The sequence below is a fragment of the Physeter macrocephalus genome, chromosome 9 (genome assembly GCF_002837175.3).
Source record: "Physeter macrocephalus isolate SW-GA chromosome 9, ASM283717v5, whole genome shotgun sequence".
NCBI lineage: Eukaryota > Metazoa > Chordata > Mammalia > Artiodactyla > Physeteridae > Physeter > Physeter macrocephalus.
This window is the reverse complement of record NC_041222.1, coordinates 57,243,138-57,267,654: the sequence shown is the minus strand read 5'-3', so window position 1 is coordinate 57,267,654 and position 24,517 is coordinate 57,243,138. Positions and strand designations below refer to the sequence as shown.

At 41.2% G+C, this 24,517-nt stretch overlaps 1 protein-coding gene across 1 annotated transcript in view; it reads left to right on the top strand.

Annotated features, from left to right (window-relative positions):
• Nucleotides 1-24,517, top strand: part of FREM1 (FRAS1 related extracellular matrix 1) — a 236,311-nt gene that overhangs the window by 124,941 nt on the left and 86,853 nt on the right. Inside the window, exons 12-17 of the mRNA XM_055087212.1 lie at nt 6,175-6,371; nt 7,332-7,422; nt 8,773-8,940; nt 12,247-12,455; nt 15,130-15,223; nt 18,348-18,600. Coding sequence (XP_054943187.1) covers nt 6,175-6,371; nt 7,332-7,422; nt 8,773-8,940; nt 12,247-12,455; nt 15,130-15,223; nt 18,348-18,600 — 1,012 coding nt within the window. The remainder of the gene's footprint in view (nt 1-6,174; nt 6,372-7,331; nt 7,423-8,772; nt 8,941-12,246; nt 12,456-15,129; nt 15,224-18,347; nt 18,601-24,517) is intronic.

Here is a 24,517-nt window from a genome sequence, read left to right as displayed (position 1 = left end):
ATGATTTTAGGCAGGCTCTCTGCTAATGGGTGGGGTTGTGTTCCTGTCTTGCTAGTTGTTTGTCATAGGGTGTCCAGCACTGTAGCTTGCTGGTCGTTGAGTGGACCTGGGTCTTAGCGTTGAAATGGAGTTATCTGGAGAGCTTTCACTGTTTGATATTATGTGGGGCCTGGAGGTCTCTGGTGGACCAGTGTCCCGAACTCGGCTCTCCCACCTCAGATGCTAAGGCTAGCACCCGGCCCGAGCACCCAGATCCTGTCAGCCACAAGGCCAGGTACGTGGGGAGTTTCTTGCCTTTTGGGAAGTCTGAGGTCTTCTCCCAGCGTTCAGTAGCTGTTCTGTAGGAGTTGTTCCACATGTAGATGTAGTTTTAATGTATTTGTCGGGAGGAAGGTGATCTGCACGTCTTACTCCTCTGACATCTTGAAGGCGCCTCCTCTGGCTGGTAGGTGGCTGCAACCAGCCGTCTCCAGGTGGCAGTGAAGTCGGGTCGCTGGTCTCGATGGCTCCAGCAGACATCTGCATTGTTTTAACTCAACATGTTCACAAGACATTTAGCATATTTCCCTGAAAATTTGCATGAAACCACTGTAACTAGAATCTTTGAAGTCATCCCTACCCCCTTTCTCTCGAGTATCTGCATAACCAGTTGGTCAGCTAATCTTAATAAATCTACTTGAGAAATTTCTCTCATCTGTCTCTCCTTCCCTATTCTTTTGTCTCTGTTTTTCCTTTTTTCTTTTGCCCTACCCAGGTACGTGGGGAGTTTCTTGCCTTTTGGGAAGTCTGAGGTCTTCTCCCAGCGTTCAGTAGCTGTTCTGTAGGAGTTGTTCCACATGTAGATGTAGTTTTAATGTATTTGTCGGGAGGAAGGTGATCTGCACGTCTTACTCCTCTGACATCTTGAAGGCGCCTCCTCTGGCTGGTAGGTGGCTGCAACCAGCCGTCTCCAGGTGGCAGTGAAGTCGGGTCGCTGGTCTCGATGGCTCCAGCAGACATCTGCATTGTTTTAACTCAACATGTTCACAAGACATTTAGCATATTTCCCTGAAAATTTGCATGAAACCACTGTAACTAGAATCTTTGAAGTCATCCCTACCCCCTTTCTCTCGAGTATCTGCATAACCAGTTGGTCAGCTAATCTTAATAAATCTACTTGAGAAATTTCTCTCATCTGTCTCTACTTCCCCACCCCACCGTCATTGCTTTAGTCTCAGCCTTCATCTTTTTTGGACTAGATTATCCTCCAAATCTGTCACATGGTCTCTTAAGTATAGACGAGATTAGCCACATCCTTGTAATTGAGGACAGTTAAAACTCATTGATGCAGTAGCAGTATGTTTAGTAGAGTACATCTCGTGTCCATTTTTTCCCAGCTCTCTCTCTTCTGATGTGTGGCAGCTTTAGCTTATTCAGACTGTGGACTGGCTCTCAGCTATAGAATCACCTGCTCCAGGAATCATCCTCTGATGCTCCTGTTCCATACCTGTTTCCCCAGCCTTGACCATCTGGTCCTTTTATATAATCTGATATCAAATTACTATAATGTGAGGCCATTATTTATTTTATTGGATCAACTGTGAGCTCATTTATGACAGGGATCCTGATTTATTCATCTCTCTGTCTTCAGATCTTGGTATCTGACTCAGAGTAGAGCCTCCAGAAATGTGTGTTGGTTCCAAAATAAACTCTGGTTCTTTCAACTTTTATTGAAATGAGGGGGAAATAAGAAGACCCAGACATGTGGCAGGGACTGGGGAAGGAATAAGATGCGGAAGTAATAAGTGTAAAGCTTTAGTTTTCAGAGTTTCCAGGAATTAGTGGTGTGCATAACAGCAAAACAAATATTTTGTATGTGTGTGTGCTGGTAAGAATTACTGTGTTGTAAAACCCTGATATCATCACTGAAGCTCCAATTTTTAAGGGACTCAAATGGTCAGCTGGTCTGTTTGATGAGTGCATCTCAATTTGGATGAGTATCTGGTCATGTCTTACAAATATAAATATATTTAAAATATTCAACAAAATCTGTAACTTTCAGCTGTTCAACTACAAGTCCAGATGAAATGGTTACTTGATGGGAGCTTTCGTGATCAGAAGGTTCCCCAGTCACTGAAGATTAAACTCAGGCCCAGGATTGTTTTGGCCATACTGTTAGAACACTTCCTTTCATAGGGGCAGAAATCAAAGATCTCAGGTGAGAATCTATTTAAAACAGGAAGGAAGTTACACAAGTGGAGATGCTTCTTACTTCTTCTCATCTGTCCATCTAGATACTCCTAGTGAGAGATCTACCTACACATCAACAAGATGTTAGCAAGAACCCCCCTCTCTTTCTACCTTGGTTGCCATGACTGTCATCAAATAAAGCCTCACCTACTCAATTTGCTTTTGAAAAATATTTTCTTAGGTTATTACAGAATTGTTTGTATCACTACCCAAGTGCTTATCAACAGAAGACTGGTTTAAAAAACTATATCTATACGATGAAATACTATCAAACAAACCAACCAAAAAACCCAGTAAATCCATGGAAAATATTCTGTATCTTAACTGTGTTGGTACCTTGACAGGTATATAAGATTGTCAAAACTCATCAAATTATATACTTAAACTGAATGTAGTTCATTGTATGTAAAGTCCTGACCAGAAAAAGGGAAAAAAAGAAAAATATTTTCTTCTTTATTCCTCTCAGTAGCGGGCTTTATAGAATTTATACCTTAGATTTTAACCTGGGAGAGAGTAACGTTAGCAGTAAAATGGAGAGCGAAACATAAGGATAGAAGAGAAATGGAGAAAGAGGACTAAGAAACAGGAAGAAAGGAGCAGATGCCACAAAGGCCTGGGGGCAAAGTGTGAGGAAGGAGTGCAACATGACCAGAGGAGAGAACAGGCACCCAGAGTGGGCATTTATCAGAAGTCAGACCAGAAATGGGAGTGGGCAAAACTAGCATTGGAAATAACTCCTGGGGGTGAGAAATAGCACTGGATAATCTCAAAGGAAGATGCAAAAGAAGCAATCAGGCAGAAAGCAAAGCTTAGTGCAGAGAAGGGATCAAGAACCCAGGTCTACAAGGAAGGCAGATAGTAGCCAGTGGAGTATCATATTGTGAGCTGGATTCTGAGGGTCAAGTTTAGTGGTTGTCATTTTATATACTGATTTATTACTTTATGTTCCGATTCCCTGCAGATCTGTCTGTGGGTGCTTGTGGCCGTAAGTAGACTGGATGCATGTAGGGGAAGGCAACGAGCAAGAGCCCAGTGACTAGTATAGGCACTAGTTTTCCACTTTGTGGGAATGGGTATTTAATTAGGTCTTTTTTACAACCAAATTTCAGTAAAAATGAGAACAGTTTATTTATCTATGGAGTTTGTTAAAATAGGATCTTTCTCACCCGCAGAACACAGACACAATAATTATTTGGACATGCATAAATAGGTAAAGACACATCAACTTAAGCGATCATAAAGCATGTTGAAAAACGTGCCCACAATGAATTACTACTGGGGTATAGAAAAGCATGCTTGTACATTCTTTTTGCACAAAGAACACACTGGAGAATAAATTAGCATAGAAAATGGTCTCTTTGAAGGCACAATAACTATTGTTTCCTTATTAAATCTAGTTTTTCAATTAACTGGAGCCTCACTGATCCACACCATGGCTGGGATATCCCATAGAGAATTTCTGAATTTTAGAGATTAGCAAAAAACTGTAACTGGAAAAAAAATCATGACACAGATTCCAGGAACTGGAGAAATGACTGTCATTGTGTTCCTTTATTTTGATAACTGAGTTTAGTTTCTAATTATTGAAATGCTTCATAATGGAGTAGTAAATATGCTGTATGCTTTTGTAAAAGTAATGAAGGATGGAAATGGGATTAATTTATTGAGCACCTACTACCAGGTACTCACTGTGCTATCAGCTATCTCATTTGATCCTGACAGCACTTCACTATAATAGTCATCCTTATTATTCCCAGTGTAAAGAGAGAAAAACTGAGCCCCAAAAGGGTTAAATGATTTGCCCCAGGCAGCAAAGTTTGTAGGTGGCTGAGCTGATGTTCCAGTCTTTTTCGTATCATAGCAAAAGCTTAACCATGTTTTAGTTTTTGCTTTGTATGTTAACTTAAAAAAGAAATTCTCTTCATTTTCAAATTGGTTATTGTGAACACCATTATCTTAGAAAAAATTGGCATTGCTGATCGGTACTTCAGTGACAATATTAAAATAAATCAAAACCAGAGTCAGAATACTTTCACGCATCAGGCTGTGCAATGACTCATGATGCCAAGCAAATGTACCATTTTGAGAGAGAGTAATTGCTTTCTCCCAACCAATCATGGATTATTGTAAAAAAAATAAATGTGATGATAAAAGGCTGTTTGGCAAAGTCTCCTTGCCCTCTTGCAAGATCCAAACCTATGAATGTTTGAGAAAATTCTTAACATCACATACAGGGCATGTTGACTCATTCAGTGAGGAAACACCTATAAAGTGCCTCCTACCTACAAAATACCATGCCAGATGTGGTGGAGCTATAGAAATGAGCAAAATATTTATTGAGCACATAATACATGCCAGACATTTTATCTTCATAGTGATATTTGATCCTCATAAAATTCTGTGAGGTTGTTGATATTATGCTTAATTTACAGATAGGAAAATTGACACTGAAAAAAGTTGAGTGACCTGTTCAAGATCAGTAACAGCTACTAAGTGGTTTACCCAGGACTTTAACCGTCTGTTCACTGCCAAATTCCATGTGGTTTGCACTATACTATGATCCTCCTCGTGGAACTTTCAGTCTAGGAGAGATTTACATGTAAACTGCTAACTAATAATACAAGACAATGAAATAACAATGTTTATCAAGGGGTAACCAAAATTCAGGAAAAATTAATTCCAACTGAGAAATTGGAGAATGTTTCAAGAAGAACCTTCAAGGGTAAGAAAGACTCAGGTTGCTGGAGAGAGCAGGAGAAAAGCATTCCAGACTGAAGGAGCAACAGGATTCAGAGCACAGAGGCATGTTTGAGGACTAGGACTGGGTCCACTGAGTGCAGTCAGGATGCTGGATTAATGTTGAAAGGTCGTAAAAGATAAAGTTGAAATAAAGAGTGTGTTTAAACTGTGAGGGGTCTTTAATACCATGCTAAACAGTTTTGAATAATTCTATCCCTCCTGGAGGGTTAAGATTTTTTTTTTTAACTTTATTTTTAAAAAAATTTTATTGACGTATGGTTGATTTACAATGTGTTAGTTTCAGGGGTACAGCACAGTGATTCAGTTATTCATATATATATATATATATTTTCTTTTCCCTTAGAGGTTATTGCGAAATATTGAGTGTAGTTCTCTGTGCAATACAGTAGGTCCTTGTTGGTTATCTATTTTATATATAGTAGTGTGTATATGCTAATCCCAGCCTCCTAATTTATCCCTCCCCTGCCTTTTTCCTTTGGTAACCATAAATTTGTTTTCTATGTCTGTGGGTCTATTTCTGTTTTGTCGATAACTTCATTTGTATCTTTTTTTAGATTTTTGAGGAAGTGAATAACCTGATTTGACTTGTATTTTTTTAAAGATAACACCAGAGGTATGAAAAGTCAAAATGAGTTATTGGAGTTAGGGCTGATGGAAAGCCGTTGTGATGATGTAAGGAAATTATGAAAACTGGAGCAAAGTCAGGAGCAGTGGGAATGACAGCTGTGGGACTAGAGTGTGGTCACTGTTTAGAAAATTTTGTAAGTACAAACTCTGGGACTTGGTGATGTGTTATATGTGGGTAGAGAAAGAGGAACCAAAAGTAATGTCGAGGTTTCCAGGATCTATGACTGAGTGGAAAGAGGAAGAGAAAGCCCAGGTTGCTGGTAAAGGGAGGTGTAGAAATAAATCCAGGAACATATTTTGTGTATTATATGCCTATTCTGTAGCACTCATGACTGCATTAACTATAATTGTGATAATCATATTCTTAAGATAGAATGAAAAATGGGTGGAGAATGTTCCATTTTTCACGTTCCTAATAACTCCCCAATTTTTTCACTGGAAGTGTATTAGAAAATGGCAGTGTTTGAAAATCATAACTGTGACTGGATGATAGTGGGGTGGCTTTCTTTGGTGTCTTTTTGGTATTTCAAATTAATGGTAAAGATAATTTCTTTCCAGGTGGTGACAATCCATATCACTCCAGTAGATGACCAGCTTCCAAAAGAGGTTCCTGGAGTTTCTCGACATTTGGTTGTTAAGGAAACGGAGGTGGCGTATATCACTAAGAAATATCTACATTTTGTAGATACAGAATCATATGACAGGGAGCTGCTCTACACAGTAACCACTCCTCCATTTTTCTCCTCTAGCCACAGGTATCTCTACAAAGAGTCATCACCTGGGCTATTAGTTGAGGGTTGTGTTCTAGGATTGAGTTGCAAGTGTCAATGTATACTACTGTGGTTCACTTGCTTCGTTGGTCACACATGAACTTATATTCAATTCAGCATTTATTCTAATCTCAAACTTGTCTCATACCTCCCTTCAAAAGCTATATTAATTGGTAAGTGGCCTGCAGCTTGTAGTGTCTTCAGCTTAGATAGGCTTAAAACAGTCTTTAATCCCTTTTTCTAAAGAGAATACTTTTTTTCTCTTTAGTAAAATGTACTGAGTCTTCAACGCTTTATTTTTATTTTTATTTTTTTATTTTTATTTTTATTTTTTTGTGGTACGCGGGCCTCTCACTGTTGTGGCCTCTCCCGTTGCGGAGCACAGGCTCCGGACGCGCAGGCTCAGCGGCCACGGCTCACGGGCCCAGCCGCTCCGCAGCATGTGGGATCTTCCCAGACCGGGGCACGAACCTGCGTCCCCTGCATCGGCAGGCGGACTCTTAACCACTGCGCCACCAGGGAAGCCCCAACGCTTTATTTTTCGATATTGCAGCCCACAAAAGTGGTCATATTCTCTGATTCCAATTCAGAAAATATCATGAATATACCTTAGGTTTGTATTATCTACCAAATGATAGTGAGGAAAGGTTTTTAGGATGAGTATCTAACTACATCTTATTGTAGTTAGATTCCCTTTCATGATGTCAGAGCAGAAATTCTGTACCTACTTTCTGCAGTCATGATGAGAATGGCATTCATGATACTAGACTTAAGGCTAGAACCTCCCCCCACCTTGATATAAAGAGAGAATATAAAGATGGAACATTTGATTTCTTCCTACAGTGAGTACTTTTAGCTTCAGAAAATTTGGTTGTGGGCTACTATTTGATTTAACTTTTCTTACTTGGAAAGTTAGCTGATGTGTTCTCTTGTATTTTTGTTTAGACACTTGGATGCTGGGAAATTATTCATGGTAGACAGCATACCAAGGCTAACCAAAAACCCTGCAGCTCCAGGGTTGAAGTCATTCACTCAGGTATGATGCTATGCTCAAATGTTGACAAACATGATGGAAGTGTCCTCTGAGAAGGTACGGTGCTCCTAACGTTGCACTTGAGAGTATTGGCCTTTGACATCTGTCACAAGCAACAAATACTTGATGTCTGTATTCTTTCTGCTTGCACATTTCCATTAAGCAAGTGACATGTAACATTTGAAAATGCTTGATCAAGCTGGATATGATTGTAAAATCTTGTTATAATTCAACACACTCTTTTGCATCAATTTAGGTCCCTGGCTTAGGGCTCTGATTTAGGGACCTGGTGCATATGTTTTTACTCCATCAAAGTCAGTTCATCCAATATCCTACCATCTTAGTTTCCTAGGGCTGCTGTAGCCCAGTACCACAAACTAGGTGGCTTAAAAGAACAGAGATGTATTGTCTTACAGTTCTGAAACTAGAGGCTAGAAGGCTAGAAGTCTGAAACCAAGGTCTCAGGAGGGCCACCATCCTCCAAAACCGTGTTTGGTCGGGGGGCAGTGGGGTCTTACCTTACCTCTTTCCATCGTCTAGTGGTTTGCTGGCAATCTGACATTCCTTTCCTGGTAGATCATCACTCCACTCTCTGCCTCTGTCACGCCATGGCTGTGTTCTCCCTGAGTCTCTCTCTTCTTACAAGGAACAAGTTATATGGGAATAAGGGCCCACCCTACTCCACTATGGCCTTACCTTAACTAATTACATCTGCAACAACCCTGTTTCCAAGTAAGGTCAAGTCACATGCTGAGGTACTGGGGGTTAGGACTTCAACGTATCTTTTTTTGTGGGGGACATAAGTCAGTGCATGTTATCTACTGCTTTCCAAAATCCTTCATTAGCCTTCTCCCTGCTCCTGTGGGCTCTGCTCTGCAGACCTGACTAGAGGCACAGTAATGATGAGTGCTTAGGCAGCAGCTACCCCTGAGCTGCTGAATCTCACAGTAGTTAGAGGTTGTATTAAATGAGTATGTCAACCTATGTGCTAAGTACTATTATTTTTTTCATTTTATAGGTAAGGAAACAGAGACCTCGCAAGTTTAAGTAGCTTGACCAATATCACACAGCTACTCTGTGGCAGAGCTGGGTTAAAATGCAGTCTCCTGTCTTTCACAGAGTTGCCTGGCTTCAAGCACTTGACGTAGTCACTTAATTTCTTTGCTCTTTGCCCTCCTGCTTTTAGAAAATGCCATTTGTAAGATAGAGCTTTTTAGGATCTTCAAATTGATGATGGTGGCATTTACAATGTTCCCTATCAGTGAATGAGACGGGTATCTTAGACTTAGGTCTCTAAATGTCTCTCATCCTGGAAAATCGGCACCCACATGTCCATCTTGATTTGCTTTGCAGCATGCTGTGAACCACATGAAAGTGGCCTACATGCCACCCATGCAAGATATAGGCCCCCATCCCCGACACGTCCAGTTTGCCTTTTCCGTCAGTAACCAGCACGGTGGCACTTTGTTCGGGATCTGCTTTAACATCACGATTCTTCCGGTGGACAATCAGGTCCCTGAGGTAAGCATAATGCTTGATGTGAAGGATGAAAACGGGGGGAAGACCTAAGGAAAGAAAGATTTTGAAAGACTTACTCAAAATGCTAACTTCTCTTTAGGCTCTTTCAAAGAACTTTTTTATTTTCCAGCTACAGTGTAGGAAAAAAAGCATGGGGAGGCGAGTCCTTCACCTCCTATGGGACTTTCTATCTAAAAGATGAGATTTTCTAGTTGCTGAATTTGGCATTATTTTCAAAGCTTTATCAAAATCTCTTTCCTTTCTGCTGACTTTCATATGTTGATCAGGTGGAGGGGATTAAATTAGGAGTCTCTTAGCAACCAGATAGGCTTATTTGCTCTCTCCGCAGGCCAGCTATGCTGTTCTGTCATCTAAATAAGCTCTTTAATTTTCTAAAATGAATTAAGATGGACCCTTGCATCCCATGCTGTTCCACTCCCCAATGTTTGTGTAAGCTTTAAAGCACTTGGGTCTCTCATTAAAATCAAACTACAAAGGTGATGCTACCTTGTGCATCTTATCTGCGAGGCTGGGATTCATGGTGAGAATTTGTTCCCTACCTGCTCCCTCCCGATCAGAGCACTAGAGTTAATGAGGGTGGCTATTCCTAGGTTTGCTTTTTCCCTCAAAAGCGGAAAGTGTGATTACCCATTCATTAGGAACCAGAGGGGACTAGAACTCACATGTGTCTCATCCCTAAGGAAAGAGGCCACCTTCCCAGGCAACCACCTGGAATATAGCCAGGAAAGCACGGATGCTCCTTTTCCTTTGCTCTCCTCACCATCTCTACAGATGCCCAAAGTTGTGGAGCAGAGGTCTCACCCTGCAGGACCAAGGGGCTTACCCAAACCACACAACTGTTTTGATGAGTCTAAATAATATTTGAAAATAATGAGTTGCCTACACTTAAACATCAGGAGGTTTTGTATCAAGTTTGGATTTCTGGCTTCTCTTGAAAATTTGGAAGCTCTGGCAACACTGAGTCCACTTCCCTACCCCCCACCCCCCAGCAGCTGAACAGGACACATTCCCCAGTCACCCAAGTCCCCACCCAACTCAAGACACCCATTTACATCACTGGCTTGACCCTGCCAGCCTCTGAGCTTGCAATATTTGGTAGAAGATGGGCCCAAGAGCTCGCAAAAAAGGAATGTAAACTATGTTCTTTGCCTCCTTCCCTGTCAGGGACCAGATCACATTCCCTGTATAAAAAATAGTTTAGAATGTCTCTCAATTTGATTAGATTTTATTCAGACCATCCTTTTCTATGTATGAGATACATGCCCTGAAATAGCCCAGCATCTAAAGAAGCTAATGTGTGTTATAGAACAATCACAGAGAAACAGTTTTTTATGCCAAGCTGTCCAGCCTCTTGCTAGAGAAAGATGATCTGTGGAAAAAAACAGAAAGGGTGAAGTGAATATAGTTACCTCCATCATTTGAAGGTAAATGGAATAGTTACGAGGACTTGGGGCTCAAGAGGCTTAGCGGCTTCTGTCTTTTTTCTACAGTGGATGGGACAAATGAAATAGTACTGTAGAGAACTGAGAATAGTAGAAATAAAATTAAATGAGTGGCTTCAGTGAACCTAGTCATGGGAACGTCTCCCTGGTGTGAAAATCCACAGTTATTGCTGGGCTAAGTGATAACCATTAGGGGATCTTGACACCATGCTGACCTGAAGTTCCAGAAATCCAAGCACTGGGTTCAGGCAGGGACTAGAAAGTGAATAATTAATGGGGGGGAAAATTAGCTTTTAGTTTTTTAAAGTTGTCCTGAAATACATATATATTTAAAAATTGTCTAATGAGGCAAAGTATATTCCTTGAAACTTAGCGTCTTGGGATATTAATCGATGCAACTCAGGACAAAGTGAGGTTGGCAGACATGGACCATGTTTCAGTGGTAATAATCCTCTTTAAATAAGAGCTCCCTTTATTTCTTTCTCCTACAAACGGTGAAAATGTAGGTTTGGCAAAATCAGAGTAAGGCACTTAGGAAGGGTGCAGGTGAGTGGCTGTAGGGAGAAAGGCTCTTACTTTATGTCTTCCTTTGCTGGCAGAAGTAGTTTATTACAGAATACAAGGCAGCTGTCCCAGGGAGCATAGTCTCATCATTTCCATGATCCAAGGAGCTGCCCCTGGGGCGGCTGTGCCCTGGGAGGATGGAGCAGGGCTCTCCGTGGAGGCTGTGATTTCTTGCTCACTTCCCTTTCCTCTGCCCATTTCTTGCTCCCCCCCTCCTCTTTACCAGCTCTTTCCTCGGGGAGTGCTCTCCTTTCTAGGAGAGGCAGCTGCTCTGAAGAGAGTAGCTGCTTCCTCGGTGAACCCTGTGTCCTCACGTTAGCAGAGGACTCACCCCAGACCATGTGTGAGGAGCCTTCAGAGCCCATGACTTGGTAGCCCAACTGTATCTCCCTGATTTTGCTTCTGTGTAGTAATACAAATTTGAGAAAATGATAGGTTAAACAAAGTTAGCAGATTTTCCTACTGTAGGGTCTCAGAGTGCTGAATACACTTACGAATCTTATAAACCTCCAAGGTGAAGATACTGTATGTGACTGTTTTCTAGATGTGTTTGACCATGGAACACTTCTTGCCAACTCCCAATGTGATGATAAAATAGCCCAAGCCCTTCTAACTTGCTTTTTACTTTCAAGTAAACTTTTATTGAGATGTGAGTTTTTCTGTTATAGAAAATTATCTTTATGGCTTTAATATTTAAGTCTAATGCTTGAATAAATCTATTTCCTATGAAATCTTCAATTTCTAGTCTTCAATTTACCTGTTTTACTTCCATATCTAAGACACTCACTACCCTGATGCTTAAAAGCTCCAGTCAATTTCCCAAGTCTTTAAGAATTTTTAGGGTGTAAAAAGAGATGGATTCTTTCTCTAGGGGAATTTGATGTAGGTTTTGTTCATTTTGTAGATTAAGGTACATATGTGCCGAGCAATGGTAGGTGTGGACACGATGAGGAATGTTATTTTCTCAGTTTAGCACCAGTGATGGTAAATCTGACTGCTGCTTCTACTCTACAGGGTCTGAGATCAATGAAATGCAGATGATTTCAGGTTTCCAGATCTGCCTTGTTTCTTTGTGTCCATCAGTGTTTAGAATTGGAAGCATTTAGTAAAAAATACTTTTCAGCCAGGATGTTCAGCTATGAACTTGTTCCCTTTAGCACAGTCTTGAAAGTTTGATTGACATGTGAAGATGGTGCTGGAAATTTTCTGTTGGTTTCATGAGCTCTGTCTTCAGGTACACCTCATGGAACAAGGCTTTAAGTGTTTCCTTCCTTCTTTCTAGGTATTTACCAACCCTCTGAGAGTGGCTGAGGGAAGTCAGTGTGTCATCAGCACAGAGCATGTCCTGGTTTCTGACGTGGACACCAAACTGGACAACATCCACCTTTCCTTGCAGAGACAGCCTCAGCACGGAAGCGTGGAGCTGAATGGATTTCCTCTAAACACAGGGGCCATATTTTCTTGGGGAGACCTCCAGGACTTAAAAGTTAGGTTAGAACATTTCCTGGCTTCTTTGTTTTACATGCTTTGGCTCCCATCTGAATCAATTGTGAGGCAGTGTAAGAAGTTTGTCCAATTCTTTCAGGGATAACAACATGCCACCTAATACTTTTCAAGGGTCAGTTGAAAATTAGAAATGACAATCCTTTAGTTTCCCCGCAAGACATTTTCTTTCCCTCTGGCTTGCTGTACTGGTAGGAATGACATTATGAATATTTGAGCAACAAAAATTCAATTACCATGAATATTAAATTTGCTGCAACTGCACATATCACAAGGGGTAACAATCAAACTAGATGAATAGAGTCTGAAATAATCTATAAGGCTAAGCTACATAATTGAACTTGGTTTTAAGAAAAGCCAATTTCTTAACCCTGGCAACTCTGGGATAGAATTCTGTTGATCGAAGTCTTTAGTGTGAATTTTTAATCCATTCTACTGGGGAGGGGATTTGAGGGCAAATAAGTAGGGTAGGTTGGGTAGGTAGGACATGGAATAGTACTTGGGTCTCTTACAGTCAGGGATGGAGTAATCCCTGTCTCATGGTCCTACAGTAGTTCCCCTCACCTTGAGGACTTTCATTTCTTTTACCTAATGCAGTTATGTAAGAAACTTTTTCTTTAAAATCTAGTAAAACACCTTCTCTGTAAAACAATGCAAGATACTCAAAAGCAGTGGTCAGGTAGACAAACATACTGGTTAATTTCTCACTTGTACAAGTTCAAGTTATAAATGGGAATTTTGGCCTTTTTGATAAAGTGTAGTAGAAGGTATTAGGCATCAAATGCTTAGTTCTACATTCAGAAATTGATGAGGAAGGAGGATTTGTGTACAGGAAGATCATTTTCATCCAACAGTTTAGTTACACTGCTTTATTTACAGTTTCCAATATCTTAACCTCTTTTCACTACTCTTATCCTCATTAAAATTTCCTTTTTTCCGCAAGATCTCAGCTCTTTCCTACCTGTTAGAAAGAGAGCTCTGTTTAGGTAATTCTTACTAGGGAATGAACGATGGATAGAAAAAAAAAAGTACCAGTGTTTGCCAGCACGTATATTTCAAGCATTCTTCTAGAGACTTGCAATTATGGTTTTTTTCATTAAACTTCACAGCAATCAAACCTGACAAGGTAGATGGTTCTATTCTCATATTATAGTTGAAATAACTAAGACACGAAGAGGTTAAGGTCACTTAGCTAGTGTGTGCAGGACTCTGGTTTTGAAAGAAGTTCTGTTTGATTCCATAGCCATGCATTTGGATGTATACTCCTAGACCTATTTGGCCCTTTTAGAGGTATTAGCATGGTAACTATATTTGAATTAGCACATTATCACATACCAATCTATTTTTGATGAAGATATCAGGGAATATGACAAAATAAAGCATAGGAGGCAGTGTTGGGAGGGAAACTGGGAGTAGGAGGTGGGCTTTCTCCACCACTGGAATCAAATCCCTAGCTAGTGTATGGGTGAGTCTAGTCCTGAGTAAAACACCTTTTATCCCTGGAATTTTTTCATATGTAAACGTTACATATGTTCAATATACGATATAATTTTTAAAGCAACTTTAAATTTCATTTCCTAGAACTTATTTCCATAACTGAGTATCTTGAATGGAGCTAAAAATTTGACTCAATTCAACAATTATTTAGAACTTACTGTGTATTACTACAGTGGACTGAAGAGTAAATGGAAAGTCTAGAATTAGACAATTCCTTTAAGAAACTTGGCTGAGAATTAAAAGGAAATAGGGTCAAGGCAAGACCAAGAAAAAATATATATATACATTTTTTGTAAATTTATTTATTTATTTTTGGCTGCGTTGGGTCTTCACCACTGCATGTGGGCTTTCTCTAGTTGCAGCGAGAGGTGGCTTCTCTTGTGGAGCACGGGCTGTAGGCGCACGGGCTTCAGTAGTTGTGGCACGTGGGCTCAGTAGTTGTGGCTTGCAGGCTCTAGAGCGCAGGCTCAATAGTTGTGGCACGTGGGCTTAGTTGCTCCGCGGCATGTGGGATCTTCCCGGACCAGGGACTGAACCTGTGTCCCCTGCAATGGCAGGTGGATTCTTAACCACTGCGCCACCAGGGAAGTCCCGAAAAAATACTTTTAAGTCTAGAGAAATTCAAGAATCTTTATAGGTTGAGAGGAAAAGAGTTAGTAAATGGCAAGGGGGAAGTGGCAGGAGAGAGGCAATGAATAATCCATAGATAAAGTTTTAGGGCAGAGCTGAATCAATCCAGAGCACAGGCAGAAGGAATCCTTAAAAGTGGGGGAGGAGGGACGCTTACCCAAATCCACGTAGTGTCCCACTTTACCTGTCACTGCTCAGTCTCAGTGTCCCCTTTGCCCCTGGCAGTGTTTTCAGTAAGTAGGCAGAGCTACACCCACTGGTTCCCATTTTTACAGTGACAATTTGAAGAGCTGCTTTTTGATCTGGGGACAAGTTATGAATGCATAAACACATTTTTCCAGGGTGGAGCAATTTTACCTTTAAGGATACTTGAGTACAGTAGTTACATATGTGACTTCATGATTATGTTGGGGTTTTGGTTATTTATTTATTTGTTGAACATATGGCCAAAACCATGGAAAAGCTCTTGTGACAGGAATCTCAGTGCACTCTCACAGTGGCCTTGAGAGGTTAGTGACAACTATCATCCCCACAGGTATCAGCATGATGGATCTGAGATACTTCAGGATGACATACTACTAGAGGTCACAGATGGCATAAATGCAGCAGAATGTGTGCTATACATTGAGGTACGTAGTAAGTTTCCTCCATGGTTCATATAGAAACAAACCTTCTAGTTTGGAAGCCTCTTGGGGTCTCTGATAGAAATGGAAGCACATGGACTTCAAAGCAAGAAGGTGTCTGCTTACATCTTTGATTATGTCAGGACAGGTAATAGAGAGCAAAGTTATATTGGTGAAATGGGCATGAGTTTCTTGTGCCAATCGATTTAAAGGTAGAACTACTCTGACCTCAAACCCAGAGACTTAATTTAAAAAGCAGTCATTTCCATGTATAAATTATTTCTAATATTTTTGAGCTGTAACGCCCAGAAATATTTATTTAGCAGTTGGACAGGTTAGGCTAGCATCGCTGGGCTTTTCCCTGTTGTGTGCAAGGAGCCATATCTATATGTGCGATGTGACCCTTTGTGAATTCCTGTACTACATACCCCTGGCCTGTTTGAGATGATTATTTTCCCCCTTTTGACAAATGAAGGAAAATCTGCACATAAAGGTTGAGTACATGCTCAAAGGCCTGATGGGAACCCCCGAGTTTCTCTGTTGGGTGACCATCCACGTCCACAAGCATAACTCACAGAATTTGCAGGTATTTATAGTTAGTGACAAAGGAAGATCAGCAGAAGACTTATCACACTTCCTGAAGATCCACTAATTATTCTTACCATACCAAATTCTATTTCTGTTTCAATTTTGTCAGTTCTTTGTAGTATGAAATTATTATTAATGGTCATAATAATATGTTTGTAAGATATTTTACAGTTAATAATTAAGAATGATCACATCCATCTAGTGTTTTAAGAAGTACACAGAAAAGGAATTATCTCCATCCTATAGCAAAGGTCTGAGAAGGTTCAATGACTTGTCCAAAGCCATTAACTTGACCATGCAGACCTGGGCTGGCATCTCCACTCTGGTATTCAGGCCAGTGTTCCTTCCTCCTCACCTCTGCCCAGATCTAAATTAACAGGTGATTGTAATTACCATGCTTGCTAACATTTCCTTAGCACTTATCCATGCCAGTCACAGTGCATAGCCCTTTCTTTTCATTTTTTCCGCTTAGTTCTGATGATGGTCTTGTATCTAGATGAAAAGCAGTATGTTATTTCAGCCTCAAAAAGGGGAGTTTTCTTTATTGGCAGACTTTTACATATAAAGAAAGCTTTTCCGAGTTAATTTTTTTTCCTGAAAAGCAAATTTCCGGTGAAAACCCCAACTCTGTCTTCTGTCCATGACCATCTTCTCATTAATGACCATAAGCAGCGAATTTGGGGAAAAGAATTTGTTTATTATTACTTTTGAGAAAAAAGGGCATAGCCTTTGGAAACCAATCAGAGCTTCAGGAAATTTTTGGACAATTATGTGTGATTTTTTTTTCATTCAGGAGGAATGTTTTTAATTCTATTGCCTTTGGACTTTTTATGCATTTGAAAGCTGAGGATATTTTGTGAACTGCTGCAAGGTGATGATCATGAATGTATTGGTGAGATTGATCAGATGGAGTCAAGAACAATAATACAGAAGGTCTTCACTGAATCTACGCAGAGGACTTGAACAAAGATATTGTTTCCTAATAAGCCAATAGAAAATGGAATAGAGTATTGCATACTTTTCTACCTTTAGTTAAATAAATAAACCTGGGTTTCCATCACCCCATCTCTCTACCTGTTAAAGGAAAGTGTCTTCATAATTTCATGCATATTTGTTGTCGAGTTGTTAGCCTGTTGAAACAGTAGGGTAACCAGGACATATACACGTAGTTACATTCATTCATTCATTTATTCCATAAATACTTAATAAGTGCCTGCTATATGCCAGGTCCTATGCTAAATTCTTGGGCTATGTTGATGGAACAAGATAAATAAACTTCCTCTTCTTTTAGAGTTATGGGCAAGGGATGAAGGCAGGCTTTAAACAGATTATCACTGAAATAATTAGTTAAAATGTGGATGTGTTCTACAAGTAAACAGGGTACTAAAAGAGAGTAAACAAGGGAAGTTTCTAAGTGAGTCTGAGTTGTCAAGAAGTTTTCCTTGAGGAATCCATATGTAACCTGAAGGAGGAGGTAGCCAAGCAAAGAGCTACGGGAGAACATACTAGGCAAGGGACAGAGAGAGGATGCAAAGACGGGGCAAAGGCCTGACGTGTGTGTAACACAGTGTCTTGGGGGTAGAAATGGACAGGAGTGGCAAAGGAACCCCATAGCATGAGATGAAGCCGAAGACATCCTAGGAGAAGCTGTGGGAAGCCATTGAAGGTTCCCACAGTGTGATGACTTGATGAAAGCCACGTTTTAAAAAGATCACATTGGCTGAAGCGTGGGGCAAGGAAATGTAGGGGTGGGGGTATTCACAGGCCAGACTTGATAAATAAATGTGCAGCACACACCGAGTTGTGGTCGTGAACTCAGAGGAGGACTGTCTTTCATTCCTGTTTAGAAGACATCCTTTTACAAATTTCTACAAAATCTTTTAAAATTTGGACAGCCAGTGTGATCCAATGTTGCTTTTTTCCCTTTCTACTTGGAAATTTATTTTCATGACAGTGAGAGAAAAATGTTTTATCAAGTTGAAAACTGGCATTGATTTAATGGTTATGGGGTTTCAGATTTAATTCAAAATGTTTGAAATGCAGCTGCTGCTTATTATAAGTCCAAAGAAGCTTCCTGGGTGGCAGGAAGTTGAGAGTAGAGGAAAGCCTTGTAATCATCAAGTAATTTGAAATATAAATAACTTTGATGTGGTAAATGTAAATGCTTAGACCACAAGGACTAGATTTCCTCTAGAATATGGGTAAATTTAGCGAAGGAGGATAGGGGCTTGGGTGAAGGATGCTTTATATCACATTTATATTTTGTCTGTCTTGAAACAAACGAGAGCTTTGAGTCCCAAACCATAACCGTACTCTCCCATTCCTACCTAAAATGTCTCTCATGTGGGTCATTTCTTGCAAGTTGGTTCATATGGGGAAAGTTAAAAGATACAGATGGCTTGGCCAAATTCCATGGCTATTGTTTCACGTGTCTGGAAGATTGAAAATGCCTGTCATTCCAGTTATGAGCTATGAGTTACCAGTTGGGCAATTTGTCATTGCTCTTTTTTCTTGAAAACATGAATTTTTTTTTCCTGCTTAGGTGTTCCCTGTAAATGATGAGCCACCGGTCCTAAAGGCAGACCTCATTCCCATGATGCACTGCTCAGAGGGCGAAGAGGTGGTCATTACCTCTGAATACATTTTTGCTACTGATGTGGACAGTGATGATACGAAACTGATGTTCATGATTGTTCGAGAACCTCAGCATGGGACAGTGAGGAAAGCTGGGGTCACAGTGCATCAGTTTTCTCAGGGAGATGTTATGGCAGGGGCTGTGACGTACAAACACACAGGTAAGTGACAGTATTGTGACCAGTCTGAAAGTGGGGATGCAGCACCGTGACAGAGTCTTAGCCCACTCCTTGCTGTGGGCTCTGATAATCTAACAGTCTTAATGCTTGCTTCCATTAAAAGAGTGGCAGCCCATCTCCCATTTTCAAGTATGCTCACCATATTCAGAAGTATTTCTTGATCTCAGTAATATAATGAATTTCACAGAGTTGAGAAAGATCAAGTGTTATTGCTGCTCTGCTGCTGATGCTTCCACATAGACCTTCAATTCACCCTGACTTGTCCTCATTCCTGTTTTAGTCCATATGAAGAAGACTATTTGACCATCTCAGCTTCTGGCTCCCTAAATCATAACAGAAATGCCTGAAGTAGGCTCCCTAAGATAATTGTCTTATTAATTGTAAAAGTTCCCTGATTATCAGCTAGCTCCTAAGAAGTAAGCGGTCTGCCCTTTGAGTTCTTGAAAAACAAAGATCGTGTCTTACACTTTTGTGTAACTTGTCCACAGCTCATGACAGTGGTGGACATAGGTGAGAGATACAGTAAATGCTAGTTTATTAGCACTGGAGTTACATTTCTGGCATTGCATTATATTGTTATCTGGATGGCATTTGTTCCTCATGTAAAATGTTCATGTAAAGAAGATGTGAATTCAACATCTGATGTCTGCGAGGCACGGTAGTAGGCACTGTGGCTTTACAAAGGAGTATAACCCAAACCCTAATATGAAGGACTTCTGATTTAGAGGAGTAAGACAAACACATTCCCATGTAAAGATGACAGCGTGACACATCTGCCCATCAACACATCACCACCCCTCCCACATCTAATTTCTGGGTTGGGGGCACTTCCTCAGTAATAATACCATCTACTTCCTCTACCTAAGTTTTATCACACTCCATTACAATTTCACGTTTACTCATCCATATGCCTCTCTAACCTGGAAATTCCATGGGGGAAGTATGATTGGGTGTGGGAGGCCAGGTGAGTGATACAAGAAATAAGAGGTATCAGAATTCAAATCCTTTTCTTATTTTATTTTTTATTTTATTTTTTATTATTTTTTTGCGTGGTACGCGGGCCTCTCACTGTTGTGGCCTCTCCCGTTGCGGAGCACAGGCTCCGGACGCGCAGGCTCAGCGGCCGTGGCTCACGGGCCCAGCCGCTCCGCGGCATGTGGGATCTTCCCGGACCGGGGCACGAACCCGTGCCCACTGCATCGGCAGGCGGACTCTCAACCACTGCGCCACCAGGGAAGCCCCCTTTTCTCATTTGAAGAGACAGAGAGAGAGAGAATACAAGCAGGGAGGTGGGAGGGAATTCAAGGAGGGGGATTGAGATAGCTAAGGATTCATTTGGACATGGGAGAAAAGATTTTATTTTATTTATTTATTTTTTTGTGGTACGCGGGCCCCTCACTGTTGTGGCCTCTCCTGTTGCGGAGCACAGGCTCCGGACGCGCAGGCTCAGCGGCCATGGCTCACGGGTCCAGCCGCTCTGCAGCATGTGGGATCTTCCCAGACCGGGGCACGAACCCGTGTCCCCTGCATCGGCAGGCGGACTCTCAACCACTGCACCACCAGGGAAGCCCGAGAAAACATTATGAAATAATATTTTTATGTGTACTTTAAAAAACAGTGATTCATTGGGATACCAGTTCTTAATCACTCCACTAAACATCCTTTTTCTTTAAATGGTATCTCCTTATCTTCTTCTCTATGTTAAGTCTTAGGAAAGGTTTCATTGGCTCTTTCCTTGTCCTGAGGAGCTTAGCCCACTTGTTCGATGTCTCTCAATGTCTCTTAAGAGTTCACAGCTAGGTGCTTCTTTTTAATTTCCCCAATAGTTCTCAGACTAGCAGAAAAGTGATCCAAAGACCAGTGATTGTTGATTTTTACATATTTTAACATCTTTGGCAGGCTCACACAGCATAGATAAATTAGTGGTGAGATGAATCTGTCTTCTCTTCCTGTGCTTTGTTCCAGACGTTAAGCAACAGGTGTACATATGTATAACTCTCTTCTAGTGTGGTGGCCATAGAAGAGAGTGTTCACACATTTTTTTCCTAAGACCTAGTGGGACACTGGGGCAAATTGTTTCAGATAGACTTTTTTGTTATGTTAATAAATTAACAGAGGGGCAGAGTCAAGATGGCATACTAGGAGGACGCTGAATTCGCGTCTCCTCACAACTAGGGCACCTACTAGGCACCAGTGGGACCACGGACACCTAAGGGGACGGGAGGAACCCCCAGTGACTGGGTAGGACGCGGGGTATGGGGGAAGTGAAGGGGGAGAAGAAGTGGAGGCGGGATGGGACTGGTGCCCCTGCTAAGGGGTGGCTGGGGGAGGGGAAGGGATCCCATGCCTGAAGGGGGAAATTGGGGGACCATTGGGAGGGCAGAGGGTCAAAAGGGAGCGTGGCCAGGTTTCCCCTGCCCACTTGGGCCCCCAGGAGCCTGCTGAGGCTCCTCTGCCCACCGAGGCCCCCTCCAGCTGTGCAGATCCTGAGGCAGTGGGAGGGAGGGAAGTGGAGCAAAAGTGGGACCGGCAGCCCTGAGGGGCATCTGGGGGAGGGGAGGAGTTCCTACACCCTGCGGTACCCACCCACAGTTAGGGGTCCAGCGGCAACGGGGGAGACCCTGGGGGAGATGGTGGGGGAGGGGAGTGGAGGAACGGAAGGGAATGGAGCCAGTGCTTTCCCTGTCCACTTAGGCACCGGGGAGCCTACTGGGCTCCTGGGCCTAATCCTCTGCCCTCAGAGCCTCCCGCCTGCTGCTCAGAGCCCAATCCCCACCCCTACACCCCCACCCAGGGCCCCACCTCTGCACTCGGAGACCCCCTCCAATGCGCTGGGCCTAAACTCCACCCACACACCCTGACTCAGGGCCTTACCTCCAAACTCCAGAACTCCACACTCCAGAGGCCCTCCTTTCCACTTGCTGCCTCTCCCCTTCCGAGCAGGTCCTAAGCAGAGGCCCCACCCCATGCCTGAATGTCTCCCTGCCTAGGCCCTGCCCCTAGGGCCTTTTCTGGCTACATGAGTCCTGAGCCTAGGCCCCGCCCCACACTCAAACGTCACCCACCCACCGGCCTAGGTCCCACCCCACCCTAAACCACTCCCCTGCCTAAGTTCCACCCCCACCTAAACTCCACCCCCATAGCCAAGGCTTTTTTTTCTCTTATAGATTGGGGTTCTGTTTTATGATGTTGATTCATTGTTGTTGATTCTTTTATATTTTTATTTTTCCTAATAAATCTTTTATTATTCTAATTTTATTTTATTCTTTATATTTTGTTATTGTTATGTCCTTTTTGCTTGTTCCGCCCCACACCTTTTTTTCTTTTTTCTGTTGTGGTTTTATTTTACCTTGTTGCAGGGGTTTCGATTATAGTTTTATTTTTCCTAATATATTTTTTATCATTCTAATTTTATTTTGTTTTTTATTCTTTGATATTGTACTGCTCCTTTTTTTTTTTTTTTTTTTTTTTTTTAACCGTGCCATGAAGCTTGTGAGATATTGGTTCTCAGGCCGAGAACCAATATTGGTTGGGCCCGAGCTCCTGTGGTGGGAGCTCCTGTGGTGGGAGCTCTGAGTACAAACCACTGGACTAACAGAGAACCTCACACCCCAGGGAATATCAATCTGAGTGAGGCCTCCTGGAGGACCTCATCTCAGCACCAAGATCAAGCTCTATCTAACAGCCTGCAAACTCCACTGCTGGACGTCTCAGGCCAAACAACCAGTAAGACAGGAATAGAGCACCACCCATCAAAAAAAAAAAAAAAAAAAAAAGACAAAGAAGGAGACTCCATAATGATCAAGGGATCAATCCAAGAAGAAGAAATAACAATTGTAAATATTTATGCACCCAACATAGGAAATAATTATGCACCCAACATAGGAGCACCTCAATACATAGGGCAAATGCTAACAGCCGTAAAAGGGGAAATTGACAGTAACACAATGATAGTAGGGGATTTTAACACCCCACTTTCACCACTGGACAGATCATCCAAAATGAAAATAAATAAGGAAACACAAGCTTTAAATGACACATTAAACAAGATGGACTTAATTGATATTTATAGGACATCCCATCCCAAAACAACAGAATACACTTCTCAAGTGCTCATGGAATGTTCTCCAGGATAGACCATATCTTGGGTCACAAATCAAGCCTTGGTAAATTTAAGAAAATTGAAATCCTATCAAGTATTTTTTCTGCCCACAATGCTCTGAGACTAGATATCAATTACAGGAAAAAGTCTGTAAATAATACAAACGCATGGAGGCAAAACAATACACTGCTAAATAACCAAGAGACCACTGAAAAATTCAAAAAGGAAATCAAAAAATACCTAGAAAAAATGACAATGAAAACACGAAGACCCAAAACTTATGGGATACAGCAAAAGCAGTTCTAAGAAGGAAGTTTATAGCAAAAAAATCCTACCTCAAGGAACAAGAAACATCTCAAATAACCAACCTAACCTTACACATAAAGCAAATAGAGGAAGAAGAACAAAAACCCCCAAAGTTAGCACAAGGAAAGAAATCATAAAGATCAGATCAGAAATAAATGAAAAAGAAATGAAAGAAACAATATCAAACATCAGTAAAACTAAAAGCTGGTTCTTTGAGAAGATAAACAAAATTGATAAACGACTAGCTAGACTCATCAAGAAAAAAAGGGAGAGGACTCCAACCAATAGAATTAGAAATGAAAAAGGAGAAGAGACAACTGACAATGCAGAAATACAAAGAATCATGAGGGATTACTACAGGCAACTATATGCCAATAAAATGGACAACCTGGAAGAAATGAACAAATTAATAGAAAAGCACAACATTCTGAGGCTGAACCAGGAAGAAATAGAAAATATAAACAGACCAGTCACAAGCATTGAATTTGAAACTGTGATTAAAAATCTTGCAAAAAACAAAAACCCAGGGCCAGGTAGCTTCACAGGCGAATTCCATCAAACATTTAGAGAAGAGCTGACACCTATCCTTCTCAAACTCTTCTAAAATATAGCAGAGGGAGGAACACTCCTAAACTCATTCTACGAGTCCACCATCACCCTGATACCAAAACCAAAGATGTCACAAAAAAAGAAAACTATAGACCAATATCTCTGATGAACATAGATGCAAAAATCTGCAACAGAATGCTAGCAAACAAGTCCAACAGCACATTAAAAGGCTCGTACACCATGATCAAGTGGAGTTTACCCCAGGAATGCAAGGGTTCTTAATTATACACGAATCAATCAATGTGATACACCATATTAACAAATTGAAGGATAAAAACCATGTAATAATCCCAATAAATGCAGAAAAAACTTTTGACAAAATTCAACACCCATGTATGATAACAACCCTCCAGAAAGTCGGTATAGAGGGAACTTTCCTCAACATAATAAAGGCCATATATGACAAACCCACAGCCAACATCATTCTCAGTGGTGAAAAACTGAAAAGATTTCCACTAAGATCAGGAACAAGACAAGATTGAGCACTCTTACCACTATTATGACAAAACTCGTCACCCATGTATGATAACAACCCTCCAGAAAGTAGGTATAGAGGGAACTTTCCTCAACATAATAAAGGCCATATATGACAAACCCACAGCCAACATCATTCTCAGTGGTGAAAAACTGAAAAGATTTCCACTAAGATCAGGAACAAGACAAGATTGAGCACTCTTACCACTATTATTCAACATAGTTTTGGAAGTTTTAGTCACAGCAATCAGAGAAGAAAAAGAAATAAAAGGAATCCAAATTGGAAAGGAAGAAGTAAAGCTGTCACTGTTTGATGATGACATGATACTATACATAGAGAATCCTAAAGATGCTACTAGAAAACTACTAGAGCTAATCAATGAATTTGGTAAAGTAGCAGGATACAAA